This window comes from Meles meles, chromosome 7 (genome assembly GCF_922984935.1).
Source record: "Meles meles chromosome 7, mMelMel3.1 paternal haplotype, whole genome shotgun sequence".
Classification (NCBI taxonomy): Eukaryota; Metazoa; Chordata; class Mammalia; order Carnivora; family Mustelidae; genus Meles; species Meles meles.
The window spans coordinates 63,507,794-63,528,229 of NC_060072.1; the positions used below are offsets into that span (position 1 = coordinate 63,507,794).

At 36.8% G+C, this 20,436-nt stretch overlaps 1 protein-coding gene across 2 annotated transcripts in view; it reads left to right on the plus strand.

The window, feature by feature from the left end:
• The window catches only part of PDE3A (phosphodiesterase 3A), a 337,985-nt gene that overhangs the window by 254,858 nt on the left and 62,691 nt on the right, over nt 1-20,436 (plus strand). For both annotated transcript variants that reach the window (XM_046012731.1, XM_046012732.1), the window contains exons 3-5: nt 10,988-11,245; nt 13,353-13,507; nt 18,936-19,060. In XM_046012731.1, coding sequence (XP_045868687.1) covers nt 10,988-11,245; nt 13,353-13,507; nt 18,936-19,060 — 538 coding nt within the window. The remainder of the gene's footprint in view (nt 1-10,987; nt 11,246-13,352; nt 13,508-18,935; nt 19,061-20,436) is intronic.

Here is a 20,436-nt window from a genome sequence, read left to right on the forward strand (position 1 = left end):
AAGTCTAAAATTATAAATGGATCCTATGAAAGTATAAACACATATGCAATTTTGCTGGCTCGGAGGTCAGAACCAGTAATACACCAAAGACCATTTATCAATCCAGCTCACCTTCTAAGTGAATTTAGTACATTGGAGACCAAGCTGCTACTCCCTGGTACCACAGCCAGCCTCCCAGAGAAAGATGTGGAGTGTTGGGGTGGTAAAGTGTGCTTTAGGGATGTGGGAGACCCCTCCCAAAAACCCAGCAGGCATCTTTTCCCAGCATTGAGGACCAAAGTTGGGTAAGAACAGTCCCAGTGACTCGTTCCTTTTATGTGTCATCCCTTACGCTGTTTATTCCTCTCTTCTCCCAACTCCCTCTTCACCCTGAGAATATTCTTCTCAAGCTATGTTTGCCTCCCAGGGTGCCTCCAAGGATGACTAAATAGAAAGGAAGGAAAAAAAAAAAAAAAAAAACTTCCAACAATGGAGCTAAGATGCCTGCTTTTAGAATTCCTTTCACATACTGTGTTGTAAATTATACCAGTGCAATCAACCATATTAACTGAAACCAGGACTTTTGTACAATTACTTTCTGAGAGCCAAAAATTAATCTCAGAAGTCTTATGAGTATATGAGAGGAGGGACTATGAGCTTTAGCTTTACCTAGAATAAAAAGTGAAAGTATTTGGGTTTGAGTTGTGGTGATTTGTTTTTGTTGATGAAGAAATGCTGTGTCTATGATGCATTCATTTGTGAACAAACTCCTGGCCCAGTATATGAGGAGACAAACACACATGCAGTGTGCAGCCTTTACCACAGTTTTTTTCAGTGCAGTAATAATAATAGTAGTAATATATAATATTTATCAAACATGCCCTGTGGGCCAAGCACCTCTACTGAGGTCTTTATGTGCTGGATTTCACTTACTCATCAATAGTACTATACAGTCAATATTATTATTACCTCTTGCTCAAGATAAGAAAATAAACAAGAGAGATATATGAATTTTTTGAAAATTTCAGCAGATCCAACATTTGGATACAGGCAGACCAACTCTAGATCCTCTGCTCTTGAAGGCCCCATGTACTAATTCATAAAATAAAAATTTGGTATTGATCAATGAGTACAACTTCCTCTCTTTTTATCCCAGGTCTTTGTAACTTTGCTTTCCAACTTCTCCCATAGACAGACTTCCTTATTATATACACGACAAAAAAAGGCACTTGTTCCTTTTCGCACCCTGTGTGCTAATTCATAAACCAAACTTTATTTTCTCCTCTGGATTCAGTGGTAATGAATAGCTATGATGTAACTATGTATTATAAATGGTTCCTTTCACTGAAGGACTTTCAAGTGAAGGGTGTTGGGTTTAAAATGGCGTGGCGCTCTCTTAACAGAATCAGGGCTGTAGTTGGTCTGTTCATTTTAAAAGTTTTAAAGCAGAGAATTATACAACTTTGACCTATATTTTACCTCTCTTAACTTACTACATAGAAATATGCAGGCTTTCACCAATCTTTTGGATACGGAACCAAGAATGTTTCTCTTTGAGCGCATGTTCACCATATCATTTGGAGTGGAAAGTTCGCTTTCTTCTATGTGCCACATGGTACTTCATTGTACACAACTGCCAGTTTCAAATTATTTCACACTGGAAGTGACTTAGGTACTTGAAAGCATTTTGAGTTCAAATCTTTCAGATAGGTTATCATTTTCCTTTTGGATGTTTACAGTCATACCTCCCCTACCTAATTTAACAGAAATCGATATTAGGATCTCACTTTGATGAAATAAATGTATTTATGAGGTCTTTAAAGCTGTTCAACTTTGTCTTTAAAGCAACTTTTTGGGTTTTTACTCATGTTACCACTGGTGTATGGATATTATATTAGCATAGGTAATTTACAGTGACAAAATACAACTGGCCTGAACAGATGCGGAACCAAAGGAAACTGATATTTGGCAAATGTACAGCTCAACTCTTGGGAGAAGATTATGTAAAAGTTCCAGGGAATAGCCTCTTCCCCGCTGAGCACTCAATGTATTTTAATGTAGAAAAGAGACAGCATCAGTGACTCAATCATAAGTTAAAGGTAGCAATGTGAAACAAAGAATTTTCTGTCTACATAATACTTTTTAAATTGTCTTTAAAAATTTTAAATGCTGACTAATGCCAGGACATAAGTTCTAAAATCATTTCCTTCTTCTATGATGTGTGTGTTTATGTGTAGATGCAAAAATGCTTTAGATTTATAGAATTGAAAAGGACCTTGGGCAGGAGGAGCCTGTGTACCCCCAATGGATACAATATTGCCTAGAGTAAACCTTCGATTAGTTTTGGAAACCATGCTAAGTTAAAATATTAAACAAAATGGCGGTCTCATTCAAGGCATACAGCATCTCAACTAGGTTATGTAGGTAATTGCCTTGATTCTGGTTCTTTGGCATTTGTAACCTGTCTTTGGGTTTCAATAGAATTATGAAGAGAGATTTTTATACTGCTTCTAATTCATTTTTTTCCCAGTCAGAATAAATTAATCTCCAAAGCAAATGACTCATCAGATGATTCACTAATTCACTGACTCAGAAGACTTGAGAGTTATTATGTATCTTCCCCTTCTAAGCAGGGATGTATGTAATCAATTTGATTAAGTTATCAGTTTAATCTTTGCTTCAAAATATGTAGGAGGAAGAACTGTAACTTCTATAACTTCTGTTGGAGCTATACCTTCTATTGGAGGGAGTTGGTGCTGCCTGCAACAGAATTCATCAGGAATTAGATGTATTACCTTCACCCCATTTTTCTATACCAGATAGCCGCCCTGATCATTTTGAACAGCAAATTGTTGTTGACCTCAGTTTTCCCCGTCCCTTTGATTTTTCCCGTGGGCAGCTTCTCATTCTTTAAATGAAATGGTGTTTGTTGGCTTCTTTGTTTTCAATCACCTTGTTCCTATGGTTATTTCCTAAAACTGTTCAACAATTATTCCTTTTAGAAATTACCCATTTCTGAATAATATTTTTACAGAAACCCAAACACAGTGCTACACTAAATAATCTGGTATGCTACTTAAAGATATAGAATTTTATTTTACATACATTCTGTTAGTTATTGGATCACATGAATTTATTTGTTGGAATTTTTCGAAATTTGCCTCTTAGGGTAATTTTAGAAACTTGGGTGCCCTTCATGGAGGGCATATTCTTTGTGACTGCTACACATATGCAGAGCTTTCCCTTTTATCATGCTAATAGTGTAATTTCAGAGTTTTAGTGCAGCAGTAGTGTGAAAACAAATTTCCTATAATTGAATTGTTAATACATGCCTATTCTAGGAGTTATGTTTAATGGTGTTTATAAGTGTATTTGTTGTTATTTCTTTAATTTCTTATGTATAATTCCAGATTTTCCTGGCCTTTGGTTTACAATGAATAAAGTAACTTTGAAGCAATTAGATCATATTATATACCAAGGCATCTATGTATTCACATCCTGGAGATGGTAAAGTAGACCGGACAGAGATAACAGGGACAAGAGAAAAATATTTTAAAAACTGGGTGCTTTGAAAAGTGGTGGATTTACCAGGAGAATCAGCTATTTTTAGTTTAACATATAAAACCACACTTTCCTCGGCTGTTTATCAGACTTAAATTCCGATTTTCTTTTTAAAGGTGGTGATCCAAATCTGGTTGTCATTTAAATAATGTCCAGGGAATTACACTTGCATCTTCTTAAATGTTATATGTAACTATTCCTATCATAAGGAGAACTTGCAAAGTAGAATGTCTGATATTGCTTGGTCACTTAAAATAAAAAAAATTTTTTTTTGTTTTATCTCTACCATAAAAAGACTCAACTGTGGTTTTACGCTTCAGTATAGTTCCTTACTGCACTCAAAGATGATTTCAGGCTGTTAACTTAAGACTTTCCTTTAAAGTAGCTTTCATATAAACTTAACCTTTACTATTTATTATCACTAAGATTTCACCAGTTAAATGGAGTATTTATTGGTATACCTAGAAATTTAGTTACATTATTTTCAAAGTTGGATAGGGTATGGCAATACCCTCTGTGTGAGTCACTCTTTTTCATATTTTGTATCATCCGACGAAAAAACTACCATCAACCAAAGCCCTTCTCTCCTAAAATTCCTTAATAGTTATTCCTTGGACTCTTCCGTGTCTTTATAACTTGCGTGCTGCTTATTGAGAGAGAGGCCCATCTGTCATGTGTGGTTAGTGTTGGCAATTTTGTGGCAAGCAAATCTGATTGTTGGTTTTAGATTTTATGCCTCATTGAAACCTTTAGTTACTTGAACGAAAAAGTGGTGATAACTTCTATGTGTGATGCAACTTTTGACTGTTGTACAGTTCTATTTTTGAATCAGAAAACCAGTGTAGCAAAGATCTGATTTCATTCCTGTATTAAGTATACTTCGTTAAAGTATACTTTTTCAATAATAAAAATGGCCACTTTGGTTTCTTAGCCAATTCTAGTGTGTATCATTTACTTCTCACTGGCATGAATATTGCTTTGTCTTTGCTTGAAGACCTTTGCTTTGACCAAAGCTGTGGCATAAAAGGCATTAAAATACATAATGCATGTCTTTTCTAAATTCTTACCTAACACTAACAATGGCTTAGGAGAATGAGTTCAGTTCTATTTGCATTTTAAAGTTACCTTAAATTTTTTAAATTTTTTTTAGTATACCAGAAATGCATCTAGTACTTAAAAAGAAAATACATAACTAAAAAGTCATAAAATTAGAGAATTATAAAAAAGACTTGTTCTCTCACCAATAATTCATTAAAAATTATAATTCGAGTTACCAGTGAACATGCTCTACTTTTTCTTCAGGTTTGTAAATTTTGTTTAGTGAGAACATTTTGAGAAAAGCTCTTTAATTATTAATTACTGGAACATAAACTGTTAATTTCACTGTCAGAAAGTCTGAAAATATTATGTCCTAAAATAGCTTGACTTAAATTTTCATTTTTTAAAGGGAAACAGTGCAGTGACTTTTGATTTTAAGTTTATTAGAAAAGCATGGATAGGAATAAATATTATTCTTTCAGAAGGTCATGTTGAGTGAGTTTTTTAGAAGCATCATAATTAGGGGTACAGTTGAAAATACATGTTTCCGAAAGGGAATGTTAATTTAGTTTGGTTACATTTCTTATAAATGTTTTTGAAGTTGACAGTGTAGGTACATATGTGAAGGATGCATGATTATGTATCCTAAAACTATTAACATTACTCTTGGATTTTTAAGTCGGTCCATAATGTGTATTTAGGCATCCAAACAGAGAAAAGCATGGCACAGTGAGTACCTAAAGCATTAAATAATTACAGATATATTTAGGAACATCAGATTAAAAATGTCAACATATATTTTGGAGTAATGTTTCAGCTCCTAAGCTGTAGAACCAGAGTATTTGTTTGCAGTCTGCTGTTGCCATGTTCCAGCTATCTGATCAGGGTTCTGGCAAGTTCTCTTTTACTAATAAAAATGAAGTTAGTAGATGAAGTACTTTGCAGACTTGTGTTGAGCAAATGTAACCTGCCACTATGATTATGATGGTTACTGTTATTATTCCATGGTAAAAGACATAACTGCTCTATGTCATAAATTTGTCCATTACTTATAGTTGGTCCAGGATTACATATCTTCATGTATGTTGGATGTTTTCATAATTTTTATATTTTTCTGATTATAAAAAATAATACCTACTTGCTTTTTTGATGACATATTTTTCCCCACCAGGGAATAATGATGTATTTTTTTCAAGTAACTATTTGTAGATCTACCCAAATCTTTTAAAAAACTATATACCACCTCATAGTTATACTACAACTTTATTTGTATTTTTTTTTCTATCAATGTGCATTTATGGCTGCATTATCTGGTTATATTAGAATGATATTGTATCACTTTATGCCTTTGTCCTCGTATTTTTACATATTTGCAGTTTTTCTTTAGATGTCTGTCAACCTTGTTTTTCCTGGATCATAGAATATATACATTTAAGTAACAAATTGATAGATTAAGCAAAATGCCCTTCCACAAATACTGGGTTGTTTTGACTCACTGTTCACTTGCCCAAACTATTACTAATACTCGGTGCTCTCAATCCTTTGTTATTTTGTCACTTTGAGGAGTAAAAGTTTTCGTTATGTTAATTTGTATTTTAAATATTAGGCAGAGGAATAAATTTATACATTTGATTATTTACATTGTGTTTGGGTTATTTGGTTATTCCTTTTACCCAAATTTGTCTTTTATTGATTTTTTTTTTTTAGAAGCTCTTCATTTGGATATGTTTTGTCTTCTCTGTGTGGCAAATACTTTCTCATTGCTTTTTCTGTTTGCTTATGGTATATTTGCTTACATAGAAGCTTATTCTTTAGATATATCAAACTGTCATATATTTCATTGACAGTTTATGAATTCATATTTTTAAATTTTATTTTATTTTTTCAGTGTTCCGAGATTCATTGTTTATGCACAGTATTCAGTGCTCCATGCAATATGTACCCTCCTTAATACCCACCACCAGGTTCATCCTTCCCCCGAACCCCCTCCCCTCCAAAACTGTTTGTTTCTCGGAGTCCATAGTCTCTCATGGTTCATCTCCCCCTCCGATTCTCTCCAACTCACTTCTCCTCTCCTTCTCCTAATGTCCCTCACGTTATTCCTTATGCTTCCCAAGTAAGTGAAACCATATGATAGTTGAGTTTCTCTGCTTGGCTTATTTTGCTCAGCATAATCTTGTCCAGTCCTGTCCATGTTGATACAAAAGTTGGGTAGTCATTCTTTCTGATGGAGGCGTAATATTCCATGGTATATATAAACCATATCTTCTTTTTTTTTTAAGACTTTTTTTTAAGATTTTTATTTATTTATGTGAGAGAGGCATCGCAAGTAGGCAGAGAGGCAGGTAGAGAGAGAGGGGGAAGTGGGCTCCCTGCTTAGCAGGGAGTCCAATGGGGGCTCAATCCCAGGCCCTGAGATCATGACCTGAGCTGAAGGCAGAGGCTTAACCCACTGAATCACCCACACGCCCCTCAACCATATCTTCTTTATCCATTTGTCTGTTAATGGGCATCTTGGCTCTTTCCACAGTTTGGCAATTGTGGCCATTGCTACTATGAACATTGGCGTATATATGGCCCTTCTTTTCACTGCATCTGTATCTTTGAGGTAAATACCCAGTAGTGCAATTGCAGGGTCATAGACTAGCTCTATTTTTAATTTCTTTTTTTTTCCATTTTATTTATTTTTTTCAGCGTAACAGTATTCATTGTTTTTGCACAACACCCAGTGCTCCATGCAAAACGTGCCCTCCCTATTACCCACCACCTGTTCCCCCAACCTTCCACCCCTGACCCTTCAAAACTCTCAGGTTGTTTTTCAGAGTCCATAGTCTCTTATGGTTCGCCTCCCCTTCCAAATTTTTTTTTTTTAATAAACATATAATGTATTTTTATCTCCAGGGGTACAGGTCTGTGAATCGCCAGGTTTACACACTTCACAGCACTCACTATAGCACATACCCTCCCTAATGTCCATAGCCCCCTCCCCCTCTCCCAATCCCACCTCCCCCCAGCAACCCCCAGTTTGTTTTGTGAGATTAAGAGTCATTTATGGTTTGTCTCCCTCCCAATCCCATCTTGTTTCATTTATTCTTCTCCTATCCCCCTAACCCCCCATGTTGCTTCTCCATGTCCTCATATCAGGGAGATCATATGATAGTTGTCTTTCTCCGATTGACTTATTTCACTAAGCATGATACGCTCTAGTTCCATCCACGTCGTCGCAAATGGCAAGATTTCATTTCTTTTGATGGCTGCATAGTATTCCATTGTGTATATATACCACATCTTCTTTATCCATTCATCTGTTGATGGACATCTAGGTTCTTTCCATAGCTTGGCTATTGTAGACATTGCTGCTATTTTTAATTTCTTAAGGAATCTCCACACTGTTTTCCAAAGTGGCTGCACCAACTTGCATTCCCACCAACAGTGTAAGAGGGGTCCCCTTTCTCCACAACTTCTCCAACACTTGTTGTTTCTTGTCTTACTAATTTTGGCCATTCTAACTGGTCTAAGGTGGTATCTCAATGTGGTTTTGATTTGAATCTCCCTGATGCCTAATGATGATGAACATTTTTTCATGTATCTGTTAGCCATTTTTATGTCTTCTTTGGAGAAGTGTCTGTTCATGTCTTCTGCCCATTTTTTGACATAATTATCTGTTTTTTGGGGTGTTGAGTATGAGGAGTTCTTTATAGATCTTGGATATCAGCCTATTGTCTGTAGTGTCATTTGTGAATATCTTCTCCCATTCCATGGGTTGCCTCTTTTTTTTGTTGACTGTTTGTTTTGCTGTGCAGGAGCTTTTAATCATTTTCGCTTTCGTTTCCTTTGCCTTTGGGGACATGTCTTGAAGGAAGTTGTTGTGGCCACTGTTGAAGAGGTTTCTGACTATGTTCTCCTCTAGGATTTTGAAAGATTCCTGCCTCATGTTGAGGTCTTTTATCCATTTTGAGTTTATCTTTGTGTATGGTATGAGAGAATGGTCAAGTTTCATTCTTCTATACATAGCTGTCCAACTTTCCCAGCACCATTTATTGAAGAGACTGTCTTTTTTCCCCCTGGATATTTTTTCCTTCTTTGTCGAAGATTATTTGACCATAGAGTTGTGAGTCCATATCTGGGTTCTCTGAGTGGAACTCTGTTCCACTGGTCTATGTGTCTGTTTTTGTGCCAGCACCATGCTGTCTTGGTGATTACAGCTTTGTAGTAAAGCTTGAAATCAGGCAATGTGATGCCCCCAGCTTTGTTTTTCTTTTTCAACATTACCTTAGCAATTCAGGGTCTTTTCTGGTTCCATACAAATTTTAGGATTGTTTGTTCTAGCTCTTTAAAAAATGCCGGTGGAATTTGATCGGGATGGCATTGAAAGTATAAATTGTTCTAGGCAGTATAGACATTTTAACTTAACAATGTTTCTTCTTCCTATCCATGAGCATGGAATGCTCTTCCATCTTTTTGTGTCTTCTTCAATTTCTTTCATGAGTGTTCTGTAGTTCCTCAAGTACAGATCCTTTACCTCTTTGGTTATGTTTACTCCAAGGTATCTTATGGTTCTTGGTGCCATAAGTGGAATCGATTCTCTAATTTCCCTTTGTGTATTTTCATTGTTAGTGTATAAGAAAGCCACTGATTTCTGTACATTGATTTTGTATCCTGCCACATTACTGAATTGCCGTATGAGTGCTAATAGTTTGGGGATGAGTCTTTTGGGTTTTCTGTATAAAGTATTATGCCATCTGTGAAGAGAGAGTTTGACTTCTTTGCCAATTTGAATACATTTTATTTCTTTTTGTTGTCTGATTGCTGTTGCTAGGACTTCTAGTACTATGTTGAACAACAGTGGTTAGAGTGGGCATCCTTGTCTTGTTCCTGCTCTCAAAGGGAAGGCTGTCAGCTTTTTCCCATTGAGAATGATATTCACTGTGGGTTTTTCATAGACAGATTTTATGAAGTTGAGGAATATGCCCTCTATCCCTATACTTTGAATAGTTTTAATCAGTAACGGATGCTGTATTTTGTCAAATGCTTTTTCTGCACCAATTGAGAGGACCGTGTGGTTCTTCTCTGTTCTCTTACTGATTGGTTCTTTCACATTGATTGATTTGGGAATATTGAACCACACTTGTATCCCAGTGATAAATCCTACCTGGTTATGATGGATAATCTTTTTAATCTACCATTGAATCCTATTATCTAGGATCTTGTTGAGAATCTTGGCATTCATATTCATCAGGGATATTGGTGTCATGCCTTCCTGCTGGCATTCTGGCCCAAGCAGCAGAGTGGGGAACAATCCTGTCCTCTGTTTTTTGTACTTTTCCTTTCTTCAGCAAAGAGAGTGTAAGGACTCTCAGTCTGATAGGCGTTTTCAAAAATATGATAGAGGTGCCACAGAATACCAGAACTAAAATTGTTATTCTTACCAACAATAAGAAGAGGGATAACATGTGAATCTGATCAAAAGCCAAAGGATTTTTGGGCCTATCTGTAATATTAAGTAACTACCATAGGGGCACCTAGGTGCCTCAGTCAGTTAAGCATCTGCCTTTGGCTCAAGTAATGATATCAGAGTCCTGGGACCAAGCCCCACATTGGGCTTCCTGCTCAGCAGGGAGTCTGCTTCTCCCTCTCCTGCCCCTCCCCTCTTTGTGTGTGTGCGATGCGCGTGGGCGTGCTCTCTCTCTCTCTTTCTCTCTTTCTCTCTCTCAGGTGAATAAATAAAATCTTTAAAAAAAATACCATATACCAGGCTTAACTGTCACATTAAAATATTACTAAAATTAAAAGTTTGCAGTATACTAATGTTATATTTGGAATGAAATTTCTAAATAATAATGCATTAAAATATTGAGCTTTTATAAGGAATGGCTGATAAGTTTTTTCCAATTCCCTGAAACTTCTTGCCTTTTTTTTTTTTTAAAGATATATTTATTTTAGAATGCGGGAGGGGGAGAGAGTGTGAGGGGTGGGAGGAGCAGAGGGAGAGGGAGAGAGAATCTCAAGCCGACTCCCTGCTGAGCACAGAGCCAAACGCAGGGCTGGATCCCAGGACCCTGCGATCACAACCTGAGCTGAAACCAAGAGTCGGAAACTTAACTGTCTGAGCTGCCCAGGCACCCCAACTTTTTACCTTTTAAAATCTAGTGTTTATCTTTTAATTTCTTCAAATATGCCCCACCCCTCCCGAAGTTACAGCATTAAAAAACATGCTGTGACTGCCAAAATGGCAAAAGCTATGGCAAATTTTGGCAAAATTTGAAACAGAAATGGGATTTGAATGTTCCTTTACTACAACTTGAAAGAGTCAGTCAGCCCATTTTTTGGAACAAAGCCCCCTTTTAGTGTGTGCACCTTCAGCTTCAGGCCTTTTCTCACTTGAGTGTTAATCTGTTTGGTGTCTCAGTCCTCAGGAACCAGTATTACTGTGGATATTGCCGTGATGGGGGAGGCTCACGGCCTCATTACCGACCTCTTGGCAGACCCTTCACTGCCCCCCAATGTGTGCACATCCTTAAGGGCAGTGAGCAACCTGCTCAGCACCCAGCTCACCTTCCAGGCGATTCACAAGCCCCGCATGAATCCTGCTGTTTCCTTCAGTGACAATTACACCTGTTCTGATTCTGAAGAAAGCTCTGAAAAAGACAAGCTGGCTATTCCCAAGGTAAGTGTGAATAACCGATCCCTAGAAAGGTTAAACGTCTTCTTTTGCCTTCTAGGTCTGTTTCTTGTCATCCCCAGATCCAGATTCATGTCAGTGACTCAGTGAAGATGTGTTGATTGTGGAGATCAAAGTAATAAAAATTTAAACATAAAGACTTGTGTCCTGATACCGTATAGCTTTCTGTAAATGAAAGTTTTACTTTTTTTTTTTTTTTTTAACTCAGACTCTGAAGAAGTTTTTACTTCCATATGCTAGACTCTGTTTTGTGGGACAGGGATGTAGCCTTGAGGGGTGGAGACAGGCAAAAGTCCCTACTCCCACTCATGTGGTTCTATTTAAAATCTCTCGCCCTCGAAAACCACGAGATCGGCTGCTCATGATTTCTTTGTGTGATACCGTTCACAGTACCCTCCTGGGTTTCCCAAATCCAAGAAGTTTTGAACTCAAACAGTTTTAATTGATTTTGGATGACTTCAAGTAAAAGATGGCCTTAGTGATTTATAAATCCCTTCTTTTTATGTGTAAGATGTAAGAGTATTACAAATGTAAGCTGTAGGAAATGGGATCCTACAACCACCTTAGACCTTGCATTAGTTGAAAAATGGGTTATTTTAAAGACTGAAAAAATTAGAATTTAAGTCCTCTCCAGCATGTCTTGAATGGTTATGTGTTTGGTAAACAGGCATCTGTCCTCTCAAGCTGGTGGTCAGTCAGGAACACCCATGACTTAGCTATTGTGAGTCTCTTGTCTAAGGAATGTGTGTTTCACACAATTTAGTCAACTAGGTATTTACATAATTTTCTTGGAACATCTTCTCTGGGAAAGGTATGGCTAAGCATGATGTGACAGTCAAGGAATAGAGATTAACTGGTTCCTTTCAGTATCAGAATAGACATGAAGTTACTGAGATTTTTAGGCATCAGTCCTGGTAGTTACAGGGCTTGACCTTTTCTCTTCCTATTGAATTACCTTCAAAGATGCATATTCAGATTTTTAAGAAATATGGGAATCTAGTCTCTGAACTATTCTTGAATCTCAAGGTGCCATATACCTCTCAAAAGCTTTTGATACCTTCAGGAGACCAGGATTCATCTTTGAAAAGAATGACTCAGTGATTGGTCTACTTGGGGCGACTAATCACAAATAAAAATGGGTCAAGCTTCTACCTATTAGAACTATATGCTGTAGTTGTATTAGAAGACTACCTTCCTTTTGATTTTTAAGTTGAAGACCCTCTTCAGAGTGCTGGTACTCATCCTAGTAAGCTCAGACTCTTGCCTCTCTCCCATTGATGCCACATATCCTGTTTAGGATATCACAGGAGAAGAAGTAGTCATGAGAGGATTGCAGGTCAACTGACAGACTCTTCTGTTGGTACTGATGATATCACCCTTATGCCTGATGTCTAAGTCATGCTAGTCCCAAGAAAAGTGGTGCATTTTGTGAGTTATGCTCCATCAGCTCCTGGCTTTTGTAAGTCATGAAATTAATAAACACTTTGGTGTGGAAACTGTCTTGCAAGAAGGTAAAAATCCATGCCCCAAACAAATGACTTCTGAGAAAAAGGCTTTTGCCTGTAATTACTAATATAATATATGATAAGTGTGTATATCCTATTGCACTGAGGTAACTATAAAGTTTTCCCAAGGGAAATGACTCTCATTGCTATAATTCCACATTACAATCATCATTTAAATGAAGATCCCCAAACGTTAATTTTATAATATTCATTCTTTTTTTTTTAAGATTTCATTTTTGTTTATTTGACAGAGAGAGATCACAAGTAGGCAGAGAGGCAGGCAGAGAGAGAGAGGAGGAAGCAGGCTCCCTGCTGAGCGGAGAGCTGGACGTGGGGCTCAGTTCCAGGACCCTGGGATCATCACTTGAGCCAAAGGCAGAGGCCTTAACCCACTAAGCCACCCAGGTGCCCCAATAATATTCATTCTTTTACTGAATTCCTGAGCACCCGGGTTTCAGATAGGTAACATTCAGCCACTGTAGTTTAATAAAGTCACTTCCAATTAAAAACACATTTTCTCCCATTGTATTATATAGAAGTCAGTGATTTAAAATATGCTTGGTAATAAAATCACTCCTTCTTTCTAGCGCCTGAGAAGGAGTTTGCCTCCCGGTTTGTTGAGACGAGTTTCGTCGACTTGGACAACCACCACCTCAGCCACAGGCCTCCCCACTTTGGAGCCTGCGCCTGTACGGAGGGACCGGAGTGCTAGCATCAAACTGCAGGAAGCATCTCCATCAAGGTTAGGCAATGCTCCTGTTGGTTTCACATCTCTTAGAGAAGTTATGTAAATAAATTCCTTTATAAAGCAATTATATACATAAATTCCCTTATAAAGGAATTAAATACATAAATTCCTTTATAAAGGAATTGTAAATTACAGAGGAAAGGTGGCCCAACAAGTTAGTTCGGCTGGAGGCCAGCTTTGAAAATGAAGGTATATGGTTTAAATGCAAAGCACTCTACAGATTAACATCAGATAATAGGCTTATATTGTATTCCTTAGTCTTAAATATGAATGGGAATGGTAACTTGAGGTAATGCCTGCCAGTGTGAGAGAATGGGAAGAGGTGAGCGAGCTCAGAGTAGTGGTAAGCTAGATTTTGCCTAGACTGAGATTGATACTGAGATTCTGAAATCAGAAGCATCCAACCTTACATTTGCAAATTGTTGTTAGAGTTTCCCCAGCCCACCAGACCTGTTATCCTAGCATTATATGAAAGGCAAAAGATCAGATCAAAAAGTAGATCATCATTCTAAGAGCACCTGGATATGTTCAAACACTTGGCAATCTAAAGTTTATTTAGACAGAGCACAAACTGGTAGCTGCCAGAAACAGGAGGTGGTGGGTGGGGGAGGTGGAGTATGCCAGATGGGTCAAGGGGATCAAACGGTACAAATTTCCAGCTTTAAATAATTGTCATGGGGATATAACATCAGCATGGTGACTATAGTTAATAATATAGTAATATATTATATTACCATATATATAGCATTATTACTATATTGTCACCATGCTGTATCGCACATTCGAAAGTTGCTGAGAGTAATCTTAAAAGTCCCCATCACCAGAAAAAATTTTTTTGTTAATTGTGTGGTGATGAATGCTAACTAGATTTATTTTGGTGATTATTTCATAATATATACAAATATTGAATCACTATATTGTACACCTGAAACTAACATATCAATTATATCTCCATTTAAAAATAGAACAAACTTTATTTAGCATATTAATTACAGTTTTACAAAATGATTTAAAAGCCAGAATCACCAAAGCTAAAGGAAAGGTAGTGTTAAGATCTAGAAAGAATTTTGAAGAAAACAACATTGTGTTTGTCCTTTTCTATGTAGAATAAAAAGAGCATGCTTTATATGAATGCAGTGATTTTGAGAACATTTCCCATATGATTTTAGGTTTTTGAAACGTTTGCATCAGTTTTATTAATGACCCAGTGACTGAAAAATAACCATATCTTTGTTGAACTCCATGATGGCAATATTACAAGTGATTTTCTCTTGAACCTGGGCTTGAATAGAAATAAAGCACCATTTGAGATTGATTTTAACCTCAGAGCATGAGTTTAATGATGGCTAACTTTTCTTTGTCATTTAAAAATACGTGTAACTGGTGTCTTCCATAATAACATTGATAGTGTAACAATGAACTTCTAGAATCTGGAGGAAACTCAAATGATTCTTTCTTTGAGGTATTAGTGTAATTCCACGCCATCTGATTACCTGAGTTTTCATAAAACTGCAGCTACCACCACAGGAGAAGTTTACCTAATCTGTTTTGTGGACATTTTCTGAAGGTCAAAATTATAGGTCCTTAGTGATATTTTCCTCTGATAATATTGGCTGTTGTCAGTGTCTACAGCAGTGGATACTTAGAGGTGATAGTGGATCCTCGTTACATGTTTGTTCCTTAAGAAAATGAATTTTGTTCTCAGCATATATCTTCAGAGAGGCTGTTTTACCAACACACCTTGCCAAGATTTCTGTCATAGAATAGTTAATGCTCCATGGTTTTCTTAAAATACAGTGACTCTGCCAAAAAATCCATTTGTGCATAAATGTCTTCTTTCTTTCTGTAATGGTTTGTTACTTCTGGTCAAATTTCATTTCTCATACTTTTTTCTTCTTAGTTAAATGACATTAGGGACTGTAATAGAAATTATCATGAGGAGGGTTTCAAGAACTTTAATGAGCTTAACTCCCAGGGATCCTGTCATCCTGCTTGATGAAGTAAATACTCATAATCAAATATTTTCAAAATAGATAAGGAAGAGCATCTAACCCCACTCATTTTCTTTGTCCAAGAAATACAGCTGTCTTGCCTGAGTATACATTTTTCTCCTGTCTGATTTAACTATTCCCTGATCTCACTGTCCTATAAATGTCCTAGTTATAAAATCTGAAAATGATGCAAATTTTCACCATTATGAAGAAATGAAATTCATTCTGAAGAGATTTGGAGGGAAAACCGTATGTGAGTGGCAGTAGTACCACCATTAATTACAGCTGGTTTTGGTTGACTCCTTAGTCATGGGGAAAACAGTGGAAAGGTAGCCACAGATTATCTCCAGCCCTGAGTGTAAACCAAAGTTAAAACCTCCACTTAGGAGACCGATTGGTAACACTATTGATTGATTTCAGAAATGATTAGAAGTTAAGCTCTTGTAGTTTTTTTCCCCTTCAACCCTTTTGTTTCTTCCTTTCCTCCTGTGTGTTTTTCTGTTGAAGACTTTGAGGACTGCAGTGATAAAAGAACAAGAGTGGGAAGTAAAAATTAGGCACAGCCCTCAGCTTATGTTCCCTTTAGTATTTAGCTGGCTGATTGACTCCTGGGTAGTTTTAACTATAGCCACGTAGAAAGGACACTAGACTAAGGATCAGAAGGACCTTGGTCCTGCCACTTGGAGATGTATGTCCTGAGAAGCAGGTCCTTGTCTGAGCCTCCGTACCCACTGCAAGGAATCCTTAGGAGAAGGGAACTGTGGCACCCTGGGGAGGTAGAAACATTAGGTAGAAGCATACTGGTGGGTGCTTTAAAAAAAAAAAAATGGGCTTGAGATAAATCAAAAAGTCTGAAATTCATAATCTAGTCATTCCAACTCAGCTTTGGAACTGAGCCCTTTCTCTGTATAATAGGCAGAAAGGAAGCTGTACACTTGGTTGAAAAACAAACATCAACAACCAAAAACTTAGGGGATCTGGTAAGACTTTTCAGACATAGGATGAAGTTGTTACTGGTAGAACTAAGATTATCATATCTACTTCTGTGGAAGGGGATTGAGATCTTCCACAGCAGACATAAAGAAAATTTTCCCTTTTTCAGAATGAGGTGACCAAGTAAAGGTTTCCCTAAGCTACTTTTGGCTATAAATCCGAATTATTACATACATATTCATGAGATCTAAACAGGAATCCAGAAGGTGAGGGTCAATACAAAGCTGAAAACTGTTGCAATGATCACAGAAAGCAATATATTCCAAAATGCCAGGAAATTATAAAGCACATATACATACACGTAGACATGTATCGACATATACACAAATACATTGAGTTATTGTTTTGTTAATATGTATTTTAATAAATTAATATTATATTAAGAAGGAATATATAATTCCCCCTGTATTTAAGGTACTCTATTATTGTATTTTATAAAACTTTTCAAAATTAACATATTTTAAATGTTTTTATTAAAAAAGGAATAGGCATTTTTTCAGGCTAGGCTTCATAATAGAACTTTTTATGATATTAATAAATATATAAATGCGATAAAATGCAGTTAATATTTAAGATCTTTTAAAAGTCTACATAGAAAAGTAATAGCCTCCTCATTCCTAGGCCACATGTATATTACAGAAATTTTTTTTCACAGTAAATCTTATAAGTCGTTCAATCTAGCAAAAGAAGTTAAAAGGGAACAGCACTGTAAGGAAACAGTTAGTGTAGTTATCTATCCAGATTCCAAGTTTTATTTGATTTCATTGTTTCCAAATCGGAAATGCCTAGAATGAGATTTCAAGAAGGATATGAAACAAATACTGTTTGTTTTCTTCATTGTATTTGGTAATTGCTGGAGTTCATTCTGTATTTCAGATGTCTTTTTTATGATTTATTTTGTAAACTGTTAGTAGGGTAAGGAGAAAAGTTGAAGTTTTTAAGTGCCTGAGTCAAAGTTGAAAAATATGAAAAGGAAAGACGAGAAGAGAAGCAATGAGAAGAAATGGGGTATAACATATCTGTCAGAGTGTTAAATTGAGCTCAACACAGTTATAGATCTGATTCATTTCTAAATTTACTAGTAATCAGAGGATATAGGCAAGAGCAAAGCACATGTTCACCATTCTTCCCTTCAAGAGATATGAAACAGTGCAGCACCCTAAGAAAGTGCTTTTATTCTACATTAGCACATGTTCTAGCATGTATTTAACATACAGAATTCTAAGCAACACATGCATAATGTTGCTTGAGCAGGGGAAACCATTTTGGTCCTGGAACATCCTTAAATTTTCTATTGATTCACCTCTTACATGACAAATATCTACCACTCGTGACTCCATAATTCCATCAATTTCAGGGTTATTTATAGTAAGCCGCACAGACAGACCAGGTATATACGTCCTGCTTATAGTGCCAGTATAAAATTAGCAGATTGGACTCACACAAATTATAGATTTTACCCAGTGCCAAATTTATTAATGTTTGAAAGCACACAGGTGTTAACAAAACATAGACCCAACATTTTTCCCATGGAGCATTCCACGATTGTCAACATGGCTTCTTGAATTCTTTTCTCTCTCAAATTTCTGTCGATTCTGTTTCACATTTAACGTAAGGTTTTGAGCAGTGCATATAGATGAATTTTGGTTTGGAACACCTTCAAAATTTATATGCCATTAATTACATGGGTGTGTAGCATTCTCCTCCCCAACCTCCCATAGATCCATTAATTCCAGATTTATGTACAATAATAACCAAGGATATCCTGATAAAAGCATTTCCTAGATGAAGATTCATTGTCCATTACCTTTCTCCCAGTAAATAGTGTCTGTGTGTTTATCAGCAGGTCCATCGTTAGCAATATTTATAAGGAGATTTGGTTTATCATCCCTTCTTGGCATGGTATCGCCAGTAAGAGAAATTATAGGCCAAAAGCCTATTGCTAATCTTTCTTTCATAAGAAAATACTGCAAAGAATATCGTCTTTGAATGATTTCACAAGCACTTAATTTTTTAGTTTAGATACACCAGGAATAATAAATAGTAAAGAGCATAAAAGGAGCATCATGGCATTCATAACTAATGTAGGTTCTCTGCATTTTAACTAATACAATTGTCAAGGTTTAGGAGATCTAAGAGGAACATGATTATCGTAGTACAGTAAGAAGGGCCTGGTTCCTACTACTGGATAAGTAGGAAAGTTCTTTCCTCCTTTATCAACCCAGTATGTTTGATGCCTCAGTGTTGTCTCCCTGCAGCAGAAACTGAGCTCAGATAATGTATTATTTCATTTAGAAGTAAAGTGGTCCTGTCAGTGAACCTGGACCATGACTCAGATTGGCAAGCCAATTATGGAAATGGTGACTACATTCTGGCAAGATCTGTCCCAGTAATTGATGAATAATTTCTTCATTTTTCTTTCTGCTCTGTCTTCATAGTGCTGTTAGTCCCGATTCTTGGAATAACCCAGTGATGATGACCCTCACCAAAAGCAGATCCTTCACTTCAACCTATGCTGTTTCTGCAGCTAACCACGTAAACTCAAAAAAGCCAAATCGACCAGGTTAGTACTCTGTTGGGAGAAGAGTTCATACTCACTGAGTGTGCAGTCATGGAATTAACTCTTAAGTGGTGAAACAAGATTCTGAGGGTGTATACTCAGATGTATTCGGTTTGACTGTTCTAAAAAGACAAAACCTCAATAACCAATTAGCTCTTTATATTTCCACTTTGGGGTGATAAAGATTCTTTCAAGGTTGCCATGCTAGATATCCTGTCTTGAACTTACTGGATAAGTAGGAAATTGGTGTCACCGTTGAGGATAATCTCTGGAAGCATCATCTTATAATATAAAAGCTAATGATGTACTTCCCAAATTTCAGTTTTATTTTTAGTGTTTACCAAAATTATTTTTCAGGAGTATGGTACTTATTGGTGTTCAGAGGAATGCTTCATTTACTTTAGGTTTTAAAATTTTTTCAAAGAAACTCTTTATGTCAAATACACACACACACACACACACACACACACACACACACAGTATTTAAATTTGGAGAAAATACAGTTCAGGATCTTTGAGAGCCCTTTGGAAAAGCCCATAAGTCAACAACCAAAAGACCCAGCAGTACAGTGGGCAGGAGGTTTTCCTCCTCCTAAAGGCTGCTACAGAATGAAATTGGAGGTGATTTCTCCCATCCGGGATCTGGAGTCTGACTACTGCATGGAGTTTTCTACCTCGGTATCAGTGCCGCCCATGTACTTCTAAGCATCAGCTTCTCTCTTCCCTCCAGCATCCTTTATTCAACAAATATTTGTGAAGCAATCACTACCTCAGACCCTGAACTGGGTTCGGGAATATGGCAGTGATTAAGCCAGACCCACTTCCTCCTTTCACAGAATCCTCACTTACACTCTCGTGGGGAATGCAAACAGGTCGGCAGCCATTACCATAAAGTGTGTTAAAGGCTGTGATGAGGAAGGGAAGAAAGACTTTCAAATAATGAAAGAGAAGAAAAGATATACAAGATCCAGCACATTGAGAGAAAGCTTAAGGAACTTAAGATTTTAGGTGAGTGGCAAAATTGGCAAGCGTAAAGGGAGATGGAAACAGATATGAGGTGAGGCCGGGAGATCTAGGACAAAGAGTTTAGCTATCAAGATTGAAAGCGGTGCAGTTTCAGGTAGGAAAGTGAATGATTAAGATAAAGAATACTCCATTTAATCAGAATCTGTACTGACTCAAAACTGGAATATAGTTTTCATCAGGTTCTGTTTCCAGATTGCCCCCTCCTAGAATCTCACTTGAGAGTCTGGGGTATTTATTATGACTTCTTCTTCTTGGAATGTTCTGACTTGAAGTTTTCATCTCTGATCTCTGTAGAAAACTCTAAAGAGATTTCCAGTAGCTTCCTGCTTATGTTCTTAATCTTTTGTCTTTAG